The sequence below is a fragment of the Stenella coeruleoalba genome, assembly GCF_951394435.1.
Source record: "Stenella coeruleoalba genome assembly, chromosome: 1".
In the NCBI taxonomy this organism is placed as follows: Eukaryota; Metazoa; Chordata; class Mammalia; order Artiodactyla; family Delphinidae; genus Stenella; species Stenella coeruleoalba.
In genome coordinates this window covers 153,215,498-153,237,817 of record NC_137169.1, presented here as the reverse complement: position 1 = coordinate 153,237,817, position 22,320 = coordinate 153,215,498, and the positions used below count along the sequence as shown (strand labels likewise).

The 22,320-nt window shown below is 36.4% G+C and overlaps 1 protein-coding gene across 1 annotated transcript in view; it reads left to right on the top strand.

Annotated features, from left to right (window-relative positions):
- The window catches only part of WDR64 (WD repeat domain 64), a gene marked incomplete at its 5' end in the record, with an annotated part of 149,491 nt that extends 142,578 nt beyond the window's left edge, over nucleotides 1-6,913 (top strand). Inside the window, one exon of the mRNA XM_079916450.1 lies at nucleotides 6,572-6,913. Within this exon, the coding sequence (XP_079772576.1) occupies nucleotides 6,572-6,655 (84 nt within the window). The 3' untranslated portion in view covers nucleotides 6,656-6,913. The remainder of the gene's footprint in view (nucleotides 1-6,571) is intronic.
- Between the last annotated feature and the right edge of the window lie 15,407 nt (nucleotides 6,914-22,320).

Sequence of the window (22,320 nt, the reverse complement as noted above, 5' to 3'; positions counted from 1 at the left end):
AGTTGTGGCTCACGGGCCTAGTTGCTCCGCGGCATGTGGGATCTTCCCAGATCAGGTCTCGAACCCGTGTCCCCTGCATTGGCAGGCAGATTCTCAACCACTGCGCCACCAGGGAAGCCCTATTTTTATTTTTAATTTTTATTTTGTATTGCAGTATAGTTGATTTACATTGTTGTGTTAGTTTCAGGTGTACAACAAAGTGATTAGCTTACACATATACATATATCTATTCTTTTTCAGATTCTTTTCCCAAATAGGTTATTCCAGAGTATTGAGTAGATTTCCCTGTGCTATACAGTAGGTCCTGGTTGATTATCTATTTTATAGATAGTAGTGTGTATATGTTAATCCCAACCTCCTCTTTTCTCTCTCCCCACAACCTTTCCCATTTGGTAACCATAAGTTTGTTTTCTAAGTATGTGAGTCTGTTTCTGTTTTGTAAATAAGTTCATTGGTATCTTTCTTTTTAAATTCTGCATATAAGTGACATCATATGATATTTCTCTTTCTTTATCTGACTTACTTCACTTAGTATGATAATCTTCAGGTCCATCCATGTTGCTGCAAAAGGTATTATTTCTTCCTTTTTAATGGCTGAGTAATATTCCATTGTATATATGTACCACATCTTTATTCATTCATCTTTCAATGGATATTTAGGTTGCTTCCATGTCTTGGTTATTGTAAACAGCACCACAATGAACATTGGGGTGCATGTATCCTTTTGGACCATGTTTTTCTTGGGATATATGCCCAGGAGTGGGATTGCTGGGTCATATGGTAGCTCTATTTTTAGTTTCTTAAGGAACATTCAGACTGTTCTCCATAGTGGCTGTAACAAAGTTACATTCCCACCAACAGTGTAGGAGAGTTCCCTTTTCTCCATGCCCTCTCCAGCAGTTATTGTTTGTAGACTTTTTGATGATGTCCATTCTGACTGGTGTGAGGTGATATCTCACTGTAGTTTTGATTTGCATTTCTCTAATAATTAGTGATGTTGAGCATCTTTTCATGTGCCTCTTGGCCATCATTATGTCTTCTGTGGAGAAATGTCTATTTAGGTCTTCTGCCCATTTTTTGATTGGTTTGTTTAATTTTTTGATATTGAGCCGCATGAGCTGTTTGTAAATTTTGGAGATTAATCCATTGTCAGTCACACTGTTTGCAAATATTTTTTCCCATTCTGTGTTCATCTTATCATTTTATTTATGGTTTCATTTGCTGTGCAAAAGCATTTGAGTTTAATTGTCTCATTTGTTTATTTTTTGTTTTTTTTCCATTACTCTAGGAGGTGGATCAAAAAAGATACTGTGGTGATTTATGTCAAAGTTGGTTCGCCTACATACTCCTCTAACAGTTTTATGGTATACAACCTTACATGTAGACCTTTAATCTGTTTTGAGTTTATTTTTAGCTAGGGCTTCCAAAACTATGTTGAATAAAAGTGGAGAGAGTGGACATCCTTGTCTTGTTCCTGATCTTAGAGGAAATGATTTCAGCTTTTCATCTTTAGGCACAATGTTAGCTGTGGGTCTGTCATATATGGCCTTTATTATGTTGAGGTAGTTTCCCTCTATGCCTCTTTCTGGAGAGTTTTTATCATAAATGGGTGTTGAATTTTGTCAAAAGTTTTTTCTGCATCTACTGAGATGATCATATGGATTTTATTCTTCATTTTGTTAATGTGGTGTATCACAATGTTCAATTTGCAGATATTGAAAAATCCTTGCATCCCTGGAATAAATCTCACTTGATCATGGTGTATGATCCTTTTAATGTATTGTTGGATTCACTTTGCTAGTATTTTGTTGAGGATTTTCGCACGTATGTTCATCAGTGATATTGGCCTGTAATTTTCTTTTCTTGCGGTAACTTTGTCTGGTTTTGGTATCAGGGTGATGGTGACTCATAGAATGAGTTTGGGAGTGTTCCTTCCTCTGAGATTTTTTGGAATAGTTTCAGAAGGATAGGTGTTAACTCTTCTCTAAATGTTTGATAGAATTCACCTCTGAAGCCATCGTTCTTGGACTTTTGTTTGTTGGAAGTTTTTAAATCACAGTTGCAATTTCAGTACCTGTGATTGGTCTGTTCATACTTCCTATTTCTTCCTGGTTCAGTCTTGGGAGATTTACCTTTCTAAGAATTTGTCCATTTCTCCTAGGTTGTCCATTTTATTGGCATATAGTTGCTGGTACTAGTCTCTTATGATCCTTTGTATTTCTGTGGTGTCCATTGTAACTTCTCCTTTTTCATTTCTAATTTTATTGATTTGAGCCCTCTCCCTCTTTTTCTTGACGGGTCTGGCTAAAGCTTTATCAATTTTGTTTATCTTTTCAAAGAACCAGTTTTTAGTTTCATTGATCTTTTCTATTCTTTTCTTCATTTCTATTTCATTTATTTCTGCTCTGGTCTTTATGATTTCTGTCCTTTTACTAACTTTGGGTTTTGTTTGTTCTTCTTTCTCCAGTTGCTTTACGTGTAAGGTTAGGTTATTTAAGATTTTTCTTCTTTTGTGGGGTACAATTTTATTGCTATAAACTTTCCTCTTAGAACTTCTTTTGCTGTGTCTCATAAGTTTTGGATCATTATGTTTTCATTTTTATTTGTCTCTGGGCATTTTTTTATTTCTTCTTTGATTTTTTTCAGTGATCCATTTGTTGTTTGGTAGCATATTGTTTAGCCTCCACCTGTGTTATTTTTTTTTTTGTACTTTTTTTCTTGTGGTTGATTTCTAGTCTCAAAGTGTTGTGGTTGGAAAAGATGCTCAATATTATTTCAATTTTCTTAAATCTATGAAGGCGTTTTTATGGCCCAGCATGTGATCTATCCAGGAGAATATTCCATGTGCACTTGAAAAGAATGTGTATTCTGCTGCATTTGGATGGAATGCTCTATAAATATCAATTAAGTCTATCTGTTCTAATGTGTCATTTAAGGCCTGTGTTTCTTTATTGATTTTCTGTCTGGATGATCTGTTCATTGATGAAAGTGGGGTGTTAAAGTCCCCCACTATTGTTTATTTATTTATTCATTTATTTATTTTTTGGCTGCATTGGGTCTTAGTTGCGCTGAGGTTAGTTGCGCTTAGTTCGCTGAGGCATGCGGGGTCTTTTGTTGCGGCGTGCGGGCTTCTCTCTAGTTGTGGCATGCGGGTTTTCTCTTCTCTACTTGTGGTGCACAGGCTCCAGAGCATGTGAGCTCTGTAGTTTGCAGCACACAGGCTCTCTAGTTAAGGCACGCTACCTCAGTAGTTGTGGCATGTGGGCTTAGCTGCCCTGCAGCATGTGGGATCCTAGTTCCCCAACCAGGGCTTGAACCTCTGTCCCCTGGATTGGAAGGCAGATTCTTTACTACTGAACCACCAGGGAAGTCCCCCAACCCACTATTATTTTGTTACTGTTGATTTCTCCTTTTATGGCTGTTAGCATTTGCCATATATATTGAGGTGTTCCTATGTTGGGTGCATCTATATTTACAATTGTTATGTCTTCTCTTGGATTGATCCCTTGATCATTATGTAGTGTCCTTCTTTGTCTCTTATAGCAGTCTCTATTTTAAAGTCTATTTTGTCTGATATGAGTATTGCTACTCTAGCTTTCTTTTGATTTCCATTTGCATGGAATATCTCTTTCTATCCCCTCACTTTCAGTCTGTATGTGTCCCTAGATCTGAAGTGGGTCTCTTATAGAATGCATATTTTTGAGTCTTGTTTTCCTATCCATTCAACCAGTCTAAGTTCTCTGGCTGAAGCATTTAATCCATTTATGTTTAAGGTAATTATCGAAATGTATGTTCCTGTTGCCATTTTGTTAATTGTTTTGGATTTACTTTTGTAGGTCTTTTTTCTTCCCTTCCTCTTTTGGTCTCTTCTCTGGTGATTTAAAGACTATCTTTAGTGTTGTGTTTGGATTCCTTTTTCTTTTTTGTTTGTATATCTATTGTAGATTTTTGGTTTGCAGTTATCATCAGGTTTTGATATAGCAGTCTCTATATAAACAAGATTGTTTTAAGTTACTGGTCTCTTAAATTTCAGATGCATTTCCAATATTCTGCACTTGTCCTCTCCTCTTATGATTGCTCGTTTTGATATCATATTTGTGTGTGTATGATTTCCTACCTTTACTGTATGTTTGCCTTTAATGGTGAGCTTTTCCACTTGTAATTTTCTTGTTTCTAGTTGTGGCCTTTTCTTTTCTGCCTAGAGAAGTTCCTTTAGCATTGGTTGTAAAGCTGGTTTGGTGGTGCTGAATTCTCTTACCTTTTGCTTGTCTGTAAAGCTTGATTTCTCCATCATATCTGAACAAGAGCCTTGCTGGGTAGAGTTTTCTTGGTTATAGTTTTTTCCCTTTTTCCCTTTAAACCTATATATAGGTTTAACTATATCATGCCACTCTCTTCTGGTCTACAGAGTTTCTGCTGTAGAAACTTATGGGGATCCCCTTGTATGTTATTTGTTGCTTTTTTCTTGTTGCTTTTAATATTTTCTATCTTTCTTTAATTTTTGTCAATTCGATTGATATATGTCTCACTGTGCTCCTCCTTGGGTTTATCCTGCCTGGGACTCTCTGCACTTCCTGGACTTGGCTGACTGTTTCACATATTAGGGATGTTTTCAGCTATTATCTCTTAAAATAGCTTTTCTGGCCCTTTCTTTCTCTTTTCTCCTTGTGGGACACCTATAATGTTAATGTCTGTGCATTTAATGTTCTCCTAGATGTCTTAAACTGTCCTCATTTCTTTTCATTCTTTTTTTTATTATTATTATTCTGTTCTGTGACAGTGATTTCCACCAGTCTGTCTTGTAGCTCACTAATCCATTTTTTCTGCCTCATTTATTCTGCTATTGATTCCTTCTGGTGTATTTTTCATTGCAGTTATTGTATTGTTCAAATCTGTTTGTTTTTTCTTTATGTCTTCTAGCTCTTTGTTAAACATTTCTTGTATCTTTTTGGTCTACTCCTCCATTCTTTTTCGAGATCTGGCATGATCTTTACTATCATTACTCTGAATTTTTGGGTGGGTATGTTGCCTGTCTCCACTTCACTTAGTTGTTCTTCTGAGGTTTTATCTTGTTCTTTCATCTGGAACATATTCCTCTACCATCTCATTTTGTCTAGCTTTCAGTTTGCAGTCTCCATTCTGTAGGCTGTAGGACTGTAGTTCCTCTTGCTTCTGATATCTGCTCCCTGGTGACTGAGTCTGTTCTAAGAGGCTTGGGCAGGTTTCCTTGTGGGAGGGACCAGTGCCTATCCTCTGGTCAATGGAGTTGGGTCTTGTCCCTCTGGTGGCCAGGGCTGTGTCAAGGGGTGTGTTTAGAGGGGGCTGTGGTCTCAGGAAGACGTTAGGCAGCCTGTGTGCTGATCAGTGGGGCTTTGTTCCTGCCCCATTGTTTGTTTGACCTGAGACATCCCAGCACTGGAGCCTACGGGCTGTTGGGTGGTACCAGGACTTGGTGTCAAAATGGCAGCCTCCAGGAGAGCTCATGTCCATGAATATCTCCCAGTACCTCTGCCACCAGTGTCCTTGTCCCCACAGTGAGCCACAGCCTTCCCCACCTCCCCAGAAGACCCTCCAAGGCCAGCTAGTAGGTCTGGCCCAGGTTCCTATGAAGTCATTGCTTTTTTCCCCTGGGGTCCTGGTGCACACAAGACCTTGCGTTTGCCCTCCAAGAGTTGAGTTTCTGTTTCCCCCAGTCCTGTGGAGTTGCTGTGATCAAATCCCATTTGCATTCAAAGCCAAATGCTCTTGGGGATCCTCCTCCTGATGCCAGACCCCCAGGCTGGGATGCCTGATGTGGGGCTCAGAACTCTCACTCCTGTGGGAAAACCTCTGTGATTTAATTATTTTCCAGTTTGTGGAAAGTATGGTATTTGATTGTATCACAGATGCACCCCTCCTACTGTCTCATTGTGGCTTTTTTGTCTTTGAAATGAAAGTAGAGTATCTTTTTGGTAGATTCCAGGTTTTTTGTTGATGGTTTTTCAGCAGTTAGTTGTGATTTTGATGTTTTCATGAGAAGAGGTGAGCTTAGGTACTTCTACTCCACCATCTTGCTTCCTCTCTGAAAATTTAGACACCTCTTGATCTAAATTTTGAAACCAAACAAGCTTAACTTTTTATATGCATGTTTTCTAAAAATATCTAATTCAAAAGTAACAATTTTTCTCATTTGTGGGATCATCACTTGATTTTATTTTTTTATAAGACAATGGACTCATGATATTAATATTACAACAACCTAACAAGCTTCTTTGTTTTCTTTTATTTTAACCAACCCCCAACCCTTTGCAGATTAGACAGAGAATCGCAAGAATGGATAATTCCAGAGTTAAGTAGTTCTAAAGCCTTTGCTCTTCCACCATGAGCTGCTGGAGCCTCACCTCCTATTTTTTTTTTTAACACATTTTTACCCAGGAGGCACACAGGGTAGCTAAGTAAATAACTAAACTTTCTTCCTTTAATCCTTTAGGAGGATTAAAATCTTCATAAAAATTAGTGGTACAGATTGACTCTAAAAAATTGTGTTTGTCATATAATGCAGTTACTAACTGACCTGTCCTTTATTTCACAGGTACAACGGAGGAGAAGTCTGAAAGGAAATCTTGTCCCACAGATAAACCTGACTTCTTCTTTCTTCCCAGCTATCCCCAAGTAAAGAGAGAAAAATCAGAAGTGGCTGCTGTTGCCTGAGCTGCACTTCAAATGGCAAGGTCTCAGTGATACTCCAGTCTTTATTTCAGGATGAAAGTGAGGGTCTATCAGATATTGTCACCTACCTCTGTATCCTCAGGCCATCCTATTGATGGAAAAGATTACTCAGGGTCTTCAGATGGTCTCATCTCTGAATACCATGCAAGCAGCAACATCCAGTTGGCCAGCTTCTTTCATACATGGAAATCCACTTACTGAATAAGGAATATTTCTTATTTACTGTCAGAAAAATGACTCATAAAGAAACAAATAAAATCAATAGCATAAGTAGATCTAAAATAATATGGTTATCAATGACTTGTTTTCCACCTCCCCCCATTGTTCACCCTAATTTATAACCAGAATTATTATCAGAATGTACGCAGTAAGAGTAAAATTACTTATGTGTCATGCTATGTGCAGTATAAAGAGAATTATTTTTAAAAAGAAAAATGTGCCAGTCAAGCCTCTAGCTATTTGTCTTTTTCATTTAGAGAAATGTCATATGGAAGAAAATGCTCAGAGTTTCTTAGATAAAGTCAGACGTTATTTGCATTTAGACTATAAATGACTCCAGATAATAGAACTTGAATGCTTATCTGCAGTTGCTGGGGTTCATCTTTTACTGATACCTTTATTAATTGATTCTGATATTTTGATCAAATGATTAATTTCACCATTGGATACTCATGTAAAAAATGAAAGCATCTATATTTGATCAATAATAAATGAGATTTTAAATAAGTCAAAGACATGAGGAAGTATCAAGAATTGAAGACTGGCTGACCCAAATCATTTTGGGAAAAATATTTGTGGTTCTAAGTAATAAAAGCATTCCTGTGTCAAGGGTTAGTCTACTTTCCCCAAAGCACAAGGCTACATGGGAAGAAAAAACTATGGTCCCTGAACATTTGATACTGCCTTTACATTCTAGGAAGTGTTCTATAATTCTTAAATCCCAACAACTTTGGGAAGCTAAGCAAATTTTTTATTCATATGGATCTTATTCATATGAATAAAAAATTTTACTTTTTTATGTTTATTTATAGACATGTACTAATTTTTATTGTTCATAGGAATCTAATCATTTTTCCTATTGATTTTTTTTCTTTTAACTTTTTTCTTCACTTATTTTAATTACATTCAAAACTAAAGTTCCAACAGAAAATATTGAACATTAAGGTTTTTTAATTTTTTAAAAATAATTTGTATCATTCACTCAAATGAAAGAAGAGACTCCTGCAAAAACAGAATATAGTTATGGGAAATTGGCCCTAAATACCTAAGAAAGCCAGGAGATTTTTTTTCCTTTAATTGATGTATAATTGACATATAATATTATATTAGTTTCAGGTGTGCAATAAAATGATTCAACATTAGTATATTTTGTGAAGTGATCTCCAGATTAAGTCTAATTAACATCCATCCCCATATGTAGTTACATTTATTTTTTTCTTGTGATGAGGACTTTTAAGATCTACTCTCTGGGGAGTACATCGGGGAGCAGCTGGAGTGCAGGCACCTGAGGGTTGCTGAGGAATAAAAAAAGCAAACAAAAAGCAGAGATCTACTCTCAGCAACTTTCAAATATACAACACAGTATTATTAATTATAGTCACAGTGTTATACTTTACATCCCAATGACTTATTTATTTTATAACTGGAAGTCTGAAACTTTTAACCTCCTTTATCCATTTTGCCCCAGAATACTCTTTATAAAAAAAAAAATTCTAAAAGTAAGAAGAAAATTCAAAGGAGTTTATGAAAATGATCTCATTTCCTGCCTCTCAATCTCAGTTGTAAAAGAAGGCCATTTCATCCCTAGGCATACATTTCCTAGAATGAGACAATATTGAATACCCTGCCATGCACTGAATTCCTTTAATGTGGCATTCAAGGCCCTAAATTAGCATCCCTCTCCTTTTTTGACTGAGGAATTCTCTCAAACCTCTTTTAACAGAAATATACAATTTCTTGACCCTCATAATTAAAAAAAATATTTTGGAATTTTTGCACATTATGTAATAAATGATTGTATTTTAGTCAGTATAATGTTAAGAATAGCAGTATAACTAATTATGTGATTATAATAATTTTAAATGATACACAAAATATGTAGAAAAATTTTGTCTTTTCCCTCACTTATCAAATGAGAGGCCGAGTAAATTAATCATTTAAGAAAAGGCTTGACTTGTTGACAAATAAATAAGAATATTTTATTTTAGCGTGGAGTTAAAATATTTACTAAAACATAAGGTAATGATTTCTGCCTCAGGTGATGGTAGACTATGTAGTTTGGACCAATCACTCCCACTGAAGACAACTAAGAAACAAGGACAAAATAAAGAAATCTCTATGAAGGCATCTGATCACAAATAGGATGGTGAAGCATGAATGTACCAGATTCTAGGGGAGGACTGAGGCTCAACTTTTGAAGCTAATTTTCTCCTCTAAGCATGTGGTGATTCAAGAATGGAAGGTTAAGTGGCTAAGGAGTTGAAGTGATAATTAGGGCTAAAGGGACAGGGAAAGGAATCCAGACCCCATCAAGGTATAATCCCCTCTGGCTTTGGGTTGAGGCTCCAAAAACCTGCATATTAGAAATAAGAGTGACATAAAGTTAAACAGATCTTCACTGGGACTACAGTTCTGCCTCCAGATATTTTAATCCCTGAAATTGGACAAAGGTAATCCTAAATTGCTAGAGTACCCAGGAGCCTTCAGAAGCAGGAGTACATACTGTGGAGAAAGATGATGTCATCTTAGGCCTTACATTACATCTTTACTATTCCAAATATATACCTATGACACTACAAAAAATGACTAGGTACATGAGGACACAAGACAACAAGAATGACAACTGACAGAAAACAGCAGGTAATAGAAACAACACCTGGGAACTCCAGATATAGACTTTAAAATAACTGTGCTTATTATATTGGAGGAGATAAAACACAAGATTTAGGGCTTCTCTGGTGGCGCAGTGGTTGAGAGTCCACCTGCCGATGCAGGGGACATGGGTTCGTGCCCCGGTCTGGGAGGATCCCACATGCCGCGGAGCGGCTGGGCCCGTGAGTCATGGCCGCTGGGCCTGCGCGTCCGGAGCCTGTGCTCCGCAACGGGAGAGGCCACAACGGTGAAAGGCCCGCGTACCGCAAAAACAAAAACAAAAACACAAGATTTAGAATTTTAGCAAAGAAATAGAAATTGTTGATAAGAACTAAATGGAAATTCTAGAACCAAAAAACACAATGACAAAAATGAAAAACTCAAAGGATATAACAACAGACTAAGTCAACTAAATAGAAAATTAGTGAGCTGAAAAATATAGGTTACAAGGAATTATCTGTAATGAAGCACTGAGAGATGGAAAGATGAAAAACAAGAGAGGGTAAAAGCAGAATTGAGGTAATATGAAGAATAACAGTAGTACCAGGAGAGAAAAGAATAGGTAGCAGCAATATTCAGTTAGTTTTCAAAACCTGATAAAGCCTCTAACCTACAGAATCAGGAAGAGCCATTGGCCTTAGGCAAAATAAACAATTATTAATTAAAAAATGCAAATCCACACATTTCATAGTAAAATTGCTGAAAATTGAACAAAGAACAAATTATGGAAGCAACAGAAGTAGAAAAAGGACAAAATATCTTCAAAGTAGCACAATTAAAATGACTTCTGCCAACTTCTCCACAGAAAAAAATGGTTGTGAAGTGCCAGAAAACATAGAATGGTATCCTCGAAGTTCTGAAATAAAATGAATGCTAGCTAAGCATTCTCGGTCAAGGGGAAAATAGCTAAAAATCACATAGGATTCTGGACAACAAAAATTGAGGAAATTAATCATAGTAGAAACACATTAAAGAAAGCATTAAAGGATATTATTTAAGAAGATAGAAAATGGATAGGAGTTCAGAGATGGAAAATCGTATACAAGTGGTTAACTTAAATGAACATTAACAGGATAAAGCAATAACAGTAATGTCATAGAGTTTTAAAATACAGATAATTTAAAAATAAACAGGGGTGTGACCAAGATTAGGCCAAGAGGTAGGAAGATCATGAGCTCACCTACTCCCATGGGCAAACCAAAATTACAACTATTTACAGAGACCCTATTGGTGAGAATGATCTGAAGACTAACAAAAGATTTTCCATACCTAAAGATAAATATAAAGAAGGAACCATAACAAAATGGATAGGAAGCATGAAGATGTGGTATAGTCAAGACCCACATACCTGGATAGACGACCCAAAATCAGAAGGATAATTTCAGCTGCAGAGATTAGAGGTTTGTTCCAAGGAGTGCGGGGCCTGACCCCAACATGGGACTCCCCAGACCAGGAGTTCTGCAACAGATGAGCCCCCCAGAATGTTAGCACTGAAGGCTAGCAGGATGCCTGTATAGGAGAGCCAGAGAGCTGTAAGAAACAGAGATTCTACTCTTAAAGGGCACATGCAAAAATCTCACAGGCTCCAAGTCCCAGGGCAGAGACAGTAATTTGAAAGACTCTTGTGTCAGACCCAATTGCTGATCTTGGACAGACTCCAGGAGAGGTAGGAGGTTATTAGGACTGTCCCTGGGGACCTAGACACTGGTAGAAGTCATTTTGGGGGAGCTCATTCTAACACAAGGACACTGGTGCTGGCAAGTGTCATTTTGGAATCCTCACTGTAGCCTGTTAGTGCTAGGGGCTAACTGAACAACCAGCTGATCAGCACCAGTCCCAGAACCTCCCAGGCCAAGTAGCCAGCTGTGTGGGAACCCAACCTTGACCACCAATGGGCTAGCACCAGTTCCAGGAATGCCTGGGTCCCAAAAGCAGCCGTCCTGGGAAATGGCCCTGCCTACCAATGGATCAGCATCAGCTCTGGAGTACTATAAGCCACAAAACCAGCCATACTGGGACCTGGTCCTAACCACAAGCAGGTGAGCATTGGCCTCAGGACTCCTCAGGTCCCACAGCCACACTCTCCAAGAACAGCTCCACCTACCAGGTAGACAGTACCAGCCCCAGGACTCCTTGGGCCATGAAGCCAGTCATGAAGACTGCCAGCCCGCTGTGTGTGACCAACTGGGTGGGGGCAGCTGTAGTTGGCCCTGTCACTACAGAAGGACCCACTCAGTGCACATAGGGGGAACCGTTAGAACCTATAGCTCTGGTGATCAGAAGGGAGTGTGTTGCAGAGATCCACAGGATGTCTACTACATAAGGCCACTCCTCCAAGATCAGGAAATGTAAACAACCTACCTAATACATAGAAATAAAACCAGAGAATAATAAATGAGGCAACAGAAGAATATGATCCAAATGAAGAAACAAGATAAACTCCAGAAGAACTAAGAAAAGTAGAGGTAAGCAATCTACCTAACAAAGAGTCCAGGTAATGATTATAAAGATACTTAGAGAGTTGGATCAAGATGGTGGAGTAGGAGATGTGGAGCTCATGTCCCCCTGCAAACATATCAAAATACATCTACATGTAGAATAATTCTCATGGAAAACTAACTGGAGACTGGCAGAAGAATTCTTATACAACCATAGCTGCAAGAAAGATTTCCACATAACTGGATAGGATGGAAAAAAAGGCATAAGGTCAGGTCCTCTGAACCTAGGAGGAATCTAAAAGGAAGAAATGGTCCACACAGGTGGACCCTCACTCTAGGTAGTGAGCAGATTGAGCCACAGACTGGGTATCCCAGTCCTGAGGTCCTACACAGAGGAGACAAGCCCACTTGGCTACTGAGAGAACTGCTGGGACAGATAGAAGGGCTGGAGAAGCCTAGACTCTACTTGCAAAGAGTGCATGCATGCTAGCTTGCCAACAGTCAGGGTAGAGAAAGTTCTGCATTGGTTGCTGTCACCTCATCGTAGTCCCCAAAATCCAAATGGGGTGAACACCTGGCCCTGCTCACTCCACACCACAGCCTGGTGCATGATCTGGGCTAGCTTAGCCCTGTGAAAAGACTTGGTCTAGCTACACAGAGACATCCCAGGGGGGCTGGGGTATGGTCCAGGTGGGGCTGCAGTGGTCTTTGTCAGTGCTTACTTGGGCAATACCTCAGGAACCTTCTTGAGCTGAGAGAGAGCCTGGGCCTAACCCACACCATGCCACAGCTTAGCCCTAGATCTGGGGCATACAGGTCCTGGGAGAAGACTGCCACAGAGGCAGCCCAGATCTATGGTGTCAGTTCAGCCACCTTAATTTCTGCAGCCACAACACCCCAACCCCCACCCCCAGCCTAGTAAACACTCCAGCCCCACCCATTCCATGCCAAAGCCTTGTACTAGATCTAGAATTAACACAACAGAGGAAAGGAAACCGAACTTGGGCTGCATCTAAGCAGGACCATGGATGCCTACACAGGTGATGCATCAGTGCTTTGTGAGCACATGGGCTTACTTTGCTTCAGAACTTTCCTCCTGGGGCAGAGCAAGCACTCAAGAGGAATGGAGTCTGATCAAGCCCAACTCTCAGGGCTTACACTCCAACAACATCTACTTCAACTCCTCACCCCTGACAGGGTAGTTACAGACAAAGAGCAGAGAGGAAGTCCCGCCTCACACCCTACACAGGCTTTAGATACTCCAACACCAACCACACCCTCTTGATGGGGGTGGGGCAGCATACCCTGAGGAAAGATGTACCTGGTGTCCATATCAAAACTAGCTCTTTTACCAAAGACAACGGACAGACACAGTCTACAGATGAATGCTCCCAAAAGAAAACCCCTTCAAAACCACAGTAGATAACTGTTTCCCCTGAATTCATAGAGACAGAGAAAGTTAAGTAAAATGAAAAGGGTTCCAAACAAGATGAACTGACCAACAGACCCACACCACAACATATCATAATTAAGATGGCAAAGGTTAAAAGATAGAGGGGATTCTGAAGGCAGCAAGAGAAAAATAAAGAGTTATTTACAAGGGAACCCCTATAAACCTATCAGCTGATTTCTCTGCAGAAACTTTGTAGGCCAGAAGGGAGTGGAATGGTGTATTCAAAGTCCTGATAGGGAAAAGCCTGCAACATAGGAGACTCCACCCAGTAAGATTATAATTTAGAATAGAAAGAGAGATAAAGAATTTCTCAGACAAGTAAAAACTACAGGAATTCAGCAATACTAAACTTATCCTAAAAGAAATGTTGAAAGCTCTTCTCTAAATGGAAAAGAAGCAAGAATATTTAGGAAAGGGGAAATCCCAATAGGAAAGGCAAATATATAGTAAGGATTTCATATCACTTAAATAAGTCAGTACAGAGATTTTAAAAAATTAAACATTTTAAGAAATTATAACTACAATAAACAGTGAAAGGATAAACATGAAGATGTAAAATAGGACATAAAAATCAGAAAATGTGGGGGGAAGGGAGAGTAAAAAAATATAGATCTCTTAGAATGTGTTTGATGTTCAATAACTATCAGTTTAAAGCAAGTAAATATAGATATGTGTCAATATACATGAACCCACATGGTAATCACAAATCAAAAACATACACTAAGTTCACTAAAAAAAAAAAAAAAAAAAAAACTCAAGGATACTACAAAATAAAATCATCAAACCACAAAAAGAAAAATGAAAAGAAGAAATGAGCAAAGAAGACCTAGAAAAATAACTGGAAAACAAGGATTAAAATGGCAACGAGTATACACCTATCAACAATTACTTAAAATGTCAATGGACTAAATGTTTCAATCAAAAGACATAGAGTAGCTGACTGGAAAAAAAAATAGAACCTGCAATATGCTGCCTACAGTAAAATCACTTTGGGATGAAGAATGAACACAGACTGAAAGTGAAGAGATGGAAAAAGATATTTCATGCAAACAGAAACAATAAGAAAGCAGGGGTAGCAGCACTCATATCAAACAAAATAGACTTTAAAACAAAGGCCATAAAGAAAGATAAAGAAGGACATTATATAATGATAAAGGGATGAGTAGAAGAAGAGGATATTACACTTGCTAACATATAGGCACCCAACACAGGAGCACCGAAATATATAAAGCAAATACTAACAGACAGAAAGGGAGAAACTGACAATAATACAATAATAGTAGGAGACTTTAACACCTTACTGACATCAGTGAACAAATCATTCGGACAGAAAAGCAATAAGGCAACAGTTGGACTTAGTTGATATCTACAGGACACTACATCCAAAAAAAGCAGAATACACATTCTTTTCAAGCATGCATGGAATGTTCTCTGGGATAGACCACATAGTAGGTCACAAAACAAGACTTGACAAATTTAAGAAGATAGAAATTATGTCAACCATCTTTTCTGACTGCAAGAGTATGAAACTAGAAATCAACTACAGAAAGAAAAATGGGAAAAGAAGAAACATATGGAGATTAAACAACATGCTATTAAAATACCCAATGGGGTCAATGATAAAAATCAAAGAAGAAATCAGAAAATACCTCAAGACAAACAAAAATGAAAAAAACAACCATACAAAATGTATAGGGTGCAGCCAAAGCAGTTCTAAGCAGAAAATTCATAGTGATACTGGCCCTCCTCAAGAAAGAAGAAAAATCTCAAATAAACAACCTAACCTACCACCTAAAATAATTTAAAAAGAAGACAAACAAACAAACAAAAATCCCCAAAAGGAAGAAAATAATAAAGATCAGAGAGGAAATAAATAGAGATTTTTAAAAATAGAAAAGATCAATAAAACCAATAACTGGTTTTTTAAAGAGATAAACAAAATTAACAAAACACTAGCCAGGCTCGAGAAAAAGAGAGGACACAAATAAACAAAATAGGAAATGAAAAGGGAGAAATAACAACTGATACCACAGAAATACAAAACACATAAGACAATACTATGAACAGTTATATGTCAAAAAATTGTACAATCTAGAAGAAATGGACAAATTCTAGAAATATAGAGCCTGCCAACACTGAGTCAAGCAAAAACAGACAATTTGACCAGACTGATCACTAGAAGTAAAATAGAACCTGTAATTTTAAAAAGTCCTCACAAACAATAATCCAGGGCTGAACAGTTTCACCGGGGAATTCTACCAAACATATAAGAAGAACTTATACCTATCCTTCTCAAACTATTCCATAAATTTGAGGAGGTGGGAATACTCCCAAATTCATTCTATGAGGTCACCATTACCCTGATACAAAAGCCAAACAAAGACACTACAAAAAAAATTACAGGCCAATATCTTTGATGAATATTAATGCAAAAATCCTCAACAAAATATTAGCAAACCAAATCTAACAGCACATAAAAAAGATCATATACCATGATCAAGGTGCATTCATTCCAAGGGTAACAAGGATGGTTCAACAGGCCAGAAGGGAGTGGTACAATATATTTTGAGTGATGAAAGGGAAAAGCTACAACCAAGAATACTCTACCCGGTAAAGCTTTCACTCAGATTTGAAGGAGAGATTAAACGTTTTACAGAGAAGCAAAAGCTAAAAGAGTTCAGCACCACTAAACAAGCTTTACAAGAAATGTTAATGGGGCTTTACTAAGCAGAAAAGAATACAATTAGAAATATGAAAATTACAAAAAGAAAAATCTCATTGTTAAAGGTAAATATACAGTAATAATAGTAGATCAAACACTTCCAAATCTAGTAGGAAGTTTAAAAAACAAAAGTAGTAAAGTCATTTACCCACAATGAATAGTTAAGGGATACACAAAACAAACAGATGTAATGGTGGGGGAGGAGAAAAAGTACAGGGTTGTTAGAATGGTTCAAACTTAAGAGATCATCAACTAAAATAGTCATATATATACTATGTATATTTATATATTAACATTTCTATTTAGTCATATATAAACCTCTTGATAACCACAAACCAGAAATGTATATAACAGACACACACACACACACACACACACACACAAACACACACACACACACACACACACAGAGGAATTCAAACATAACACTAAAGATAGTCATCAAATCATAAGGGAAGGGAGCAAAAGAAAAAGAAAGGAAAAATAAAGAACTGTAAAAACAACCAGAAAACAATTAACAGAACAGAGAAAGTTCAGATATATCAATAATTACATTAAGTGTAAACGGACTAAATGCTTCAATCAAAAGACATAGAGTGGCTGAATAGATACAAAAACAAGACCAACATATATGCTGCCTACAAAAACCTCTGTTCAGAGCTAAATACACACACAGACCAAAAGTGAGGAGATGGAAAATGTATTCCATGCAAATGGAAAAGGAAGGAAACTTGGGATAACAATATTCATATCAGACAATGTAGAATTTAAAACAAAGACTGTTATCGCATTATTGACTGGAGACATATTAATACATCTTTTGTTACCTGAACGTTATTGACTGGAGATGTATCAATACATTTTTAGAGAGTGATACAATTAACATCACTGTGCAAAGTTGTCAGAGCTTAAAATTGACCAAGGGTTCAGTATACAACTTATGATTGTCATTATCATTCACATTTTTCTCCATTAGGTTTTTGTTCCAACCTTGTGTATACTATAAACATAAAATTTTCAAAAATAATGCATCACAAAATTTTGAGTGAAGAAGAATTTTTCAGTGAATCTATGCAGATACTTTCTTTGATCAACTGAGTGACATATGTACTAGTGTCTCAGAAGGTGATAATTCTTTAGAATATAGTTCTGATTCAGACATTGTGAATATTAGACCAACAAAAAATCTTAGTGATTGATTCTGATATGTAAAGTGAAAATGAAACCTATGGTGTTGGAGAATGCCCCTTTGCTTCTACAGAAGAGTGGATTGAAGACAACATTTCACAAAAATTAGAAGACTTTACAGGTGTGTCAGGTGTAACTACTTAATGTAACAACCCACAAAGTTAGTGAAATAACAGAATTAATTTTTGGCCAGCTAAAATAAAAATCACTGGCCACAGGCATAGTTTCTGCAAAAATCCCCCAGTCAATAATGAGTTATCAGAGTCAAAGAAGGACATTACATAACAATAAAGAAATCAATCCATCAAGAAGATATAACAATTGTAAATATATATGCACCTAACATAGAAGCACCTAAATAAATACAGCATATATTAATAAACAAAGGGGGAAATTGAGAGTAATACAATAATAGTAGAGGATTTAACACCCCACTTACATTAATAGATTATCCAGATGGAAATTCAATAAGGAAACACTGGCCTTAAATGACACATTAGAACAGATGGACTTAATAGATCTCTATATACATTCCATCCAAAAGCAACAGAAGACATATTATTTCCAAGTGCACATGAAACATTCTGCAGGCTAGATCACATGCTAAGCTACAAAACAAGTCTCAATAAATTTAAGAAGACTGACATCATATCAAGTAACTTTTCCAACCACAAAGCTATGAGACTGGAAATCACTACAAGAAAAAAACTGCAAAAAACACAAACACATGCAGGCTTAAGAACATGCTACTAAACAACAAATGAGTCACTGAGGGAATTAAAAAAAAATATCTGGAGACAAATGAAATTGGAAACACAACAATTCAAACATCTATGGGACACAGCAAAAGCAATTCTAAGAGGGATATTTATAGCAATACAAGCCTACATCAGGAAACAAGACAAATCTCAAGTAGGCAACCTAACCTTACAATGAAAGGAAATAGAAAACGAAGAACAAACAAAACCCAAAGTTAGTAGAAGGAAAGGAATCATAAAGACCAAGCAGAAATAATTACTGATAAAATAGAGACAAAAAAATCAATGAAACTAAGAGCTGGTTCTTTGAAAAGATAAATAAAATTAATAAACCTTAGCCGGACTCATCAAGAATAAAAGAGAGAGGCTGTATTTAAACAAAATCAGAAAGAAAGAGAGAAAATTACAAATGACACCACAGAAATACAAAAGATCATAAGAGATAACTAGTATACACCAATAAAATACAAAGGATCATAAGAGATAACTAGTATACACCAATAAAATGGACAACCTAGAAGAAATGAACAAATTCCTAGAAACATACAATCTCCCGAGACTGAATTAGAACAAAATAGAAAATATGAACAGACCAATTACCAGTAATGAAATTGAATCAGTAATTTTTAAAAACTCCAAACAAACAAAAGTCCAGGATCAGACAGCTTGACAGGAGGTGACCAAATATTTAAAGAAGAGTTCATGCCTAGCCTTCTCAAGCTATTCATAAACAACAACAAAAAAAAAAAATGGAAGAGGAAGGAATGCTTCCAAAGTCATTCTATAAGGCCAGCATCACCCTGATACCAAAACCAAACAAAGACATCACAAAAAATTACAAGTCAATATTATGATGAATATGTGTGCAAAAATCCTCAACAAAATATTAGTTAACTGAATTCAACAACACATTAAAGGATCATAAACCATGATCAAGTGGAATTTATCCCAGGGATGCAAGGATGGTTCCATAGCCACAAATCACTCAATGTGAGACACCACATTAACAAAACAAAGGATGCAAAACATATGATCATCTCGTGTATGCAAAAATCATTTGACAAAATTCAGCATCCATTTACGATAAAAACTCCCAAAAAAGTATGTAGAGAAGAAACATACCTCAACATAATAAAGACCATATGTGACAAAGCAACAATTAACATCATACTCAATGGTGAAAAGCTGAAAGCTTTTTCTGTAAAATCAGGAACAAGACAAGGATGCCCACTCTCACCATTTTTATTCAACATAGTATTGGAAATCATATCCACAACAGTTAAGCAAAGAAAAAATAAAAGGCTAAATTTTTCTAAATTGGATAGGAAGAAGTAAAACTCACTGTTTGCACATGACATGATACTAGATTAAAGAAAAAAATACTCCAAAGACTCCACCAAAAACCGGTTAGAACTAATAAATGAATTTGGTAAATATGCAATATACATATTCAATATACAGATCTGTGGCATTTCTCTTAAGAATAAATTTAACTAAAGAGGTAAAAGATCTGTACTCTAAAAACTATCAGACACTAATGAAAGAAATTGAAAATGACACAAACAAATGCATAGATATAACATGCTCATGGCTTGGAAAAATCAATACTGCTAAAATGTCCATGGGAGTTCCCTAGTGGTCCAGTAGTTAGGACTCAACGCTTTCACTGCCATGGCCTGGTTCAATCCCTGGTCCTGCAAGCCATGCAGCATGGCCAAAAAATAAAAATAAAAGTAAAAATAAAATGGAATAAATGTCCATACTCCCCAAAGCAATTAACAGATTTACTGTAATCCCTATCAAAATACCAATAGAGTTTCTCACAGAAGTTGAATCCTAAATTTGTATGGATCCACAAAAGACCCCAAATAGCTAAAACAATCTTAAGGAAGAAGAACAATTTATTCATCCATAAAAAAGAATGAAATTTTCCTCTTTGCAGCAACATGGATGGACTGTGAAGGTATTATGCTAAGTGAAATATGTCAGACAGAGAAAAACAAATTCTGTATTATTTCATTCATATGTTGAACATAAAACACAAGACAAATGAAAAAATATAACAAAACAAAAAGAGACTCATAGATACAGAGAACAGCAGGTTATTGCCAGAAGGGAGAGTGGTTAGAGTGGGGGTGAATTAGGTGAAGGAGATTAAGAAGTACAAACTTCTAGTTATAAAAAAATAAGTCATTGGTATGTAATGTACACATAGGAATATAGTCAACAATATTGTAATAACTTTGTATGGTGACAGATGGTAACTACATGTGTGGTGATCATTTCATAATGTATAAAAATTTTGAATCACTATGTTGTATCTCTGAAACTAACATAATATTGTATGTTAATTATAATTCAGATTTAAAAAGAGACCTTTCCTACCAAATTATCAAACTGTATTCACTCTTTTTTTTAAGGGTTTTCTTTTTTATATAAACTTAAATGTAGTATATCTGTAATTTATTTCATTGTGTAGTGTTGGGTAAAGATATAACCAATAGTTGTCTTAACTTTGTAAATTGACTGTAATTTCCTTACTGATTTAAAATGCAATATTTATCACATTATAAATTCTGACATATGGAAAAATAAAGGGTTTTATGATAGTTTATCCTGGTATGTAGATGAACACAAAGAAATCACAAAGGTCCTTATAAGAAAGAGGCAAGAGAATCAAAGTTGATAAAAAGAGATTTGACAAGAGAAGCAGACATTGGTGTAATATGCTTTGAAGATGGAAGAAGGTGTCACAAGTCAAAGAATGCAGGCTGCTTCTGAAACTAGAAAAGGCAAGAAAACAGATTTTCCCTGGAGCTTCTAGAAGGAGCACAGACCTGTAATATTTGTTTCAGATATTTGGCCTCCAGAACTGTAAGATAACAAATTTGTGTTATTTTAAACCATTAAGATTGTCATAATTTGTTACAGCAGCAGAAAAAAACTAATAAGAAGAGAGGGGTTACAGTTAATTCCAATCTCCTGAGTGAGGCCCAGGCATCATTTTTGTTGTTGTTAATCTCCCTAGGTGATCACTCCTCACTTGCAACCAGAGTTTAAAAGTAGTAAACTAGGATGGTGAAGGAGATGGTAAAATGTTTTGAGACCAGAGGAATTGCCTGTCATGACTAAGTGGCTCTACCTAATAGAGAAAATACAAGATTATGGAATAAGGGATATAATACATTGATACAGGACAAAATGAGAAAGAAATATTAACGAGAGCAGTTTCAGACTATGAATGTTTCAGGAAAGTGTCCAAAGAGTCTACTAATTCCCAATGAAGCCAAGCTTGGATATATGACATTTGTTATTATTATTCATTTATACATCATGTGTTTTGTTTGTTTTGTTCTTTTGTTGGTTTGTTTTTAGTCAAATTAAATTGTAAAGTTTTTAAATGTAGGAAAATTTTATACTTTTCATAATCTAATTGAAATGGATTCTTGGATTCATTTATTGTGGAAGATATAATCTTGGCCATAAAACTCTGGCTATCTTATCCTATAATATCCTGAAATCCCATCTGCTCTTGAGCCCAGTTTTGAAGCCAAGTCCACCCAACCTTCTGTGTGTGGCTAGGATATTTTGGGCAATATCTTAGCACATTTTAAATTAGATTTATTCCAGGCTAGCAGATTTTACTCTCACCAAGCTGGGAACATCTGACAAAAATTACCAATGTGATAATAATCACCAATGGGAAATTTTACATAGACAAATATAAGTCTAAAATATACAGGCCAAAGCATATCCTTTCAATATAAGCAAAGTGTCAAAAAAGATTATATACCTCAGCCAGCATATCTGATGTAAAATGAGGATATTTTCCCCAGGGCACTTTTTTTTTCAGATATCTGATCAAATGTCACCTTATAAGAGTTATTTTCTGATCATCCCCATTTGAAATAGCACCTCCCCTACCTGTCTCCCCAGTTCTATGTCTTGTTTCTCTACCCTCCTTACCTGTTTTGTATATTACTTAATACCAGTTCATAATATTAATTTGCTTTTTTTGTTGTTGTTATCTGTTACTCTTCCCTAGAAGGTAAGCTTTCTGAGAGTAAGGACTGTGAGTAGATATCTTGCTGTGTCCCCAAGTTCTAGAATAAGAATTTGTTGCAACTTTATATACATGATGAGTAGGGAAAGCACTGGGTTTGGAAATGAGGAGATCACTGT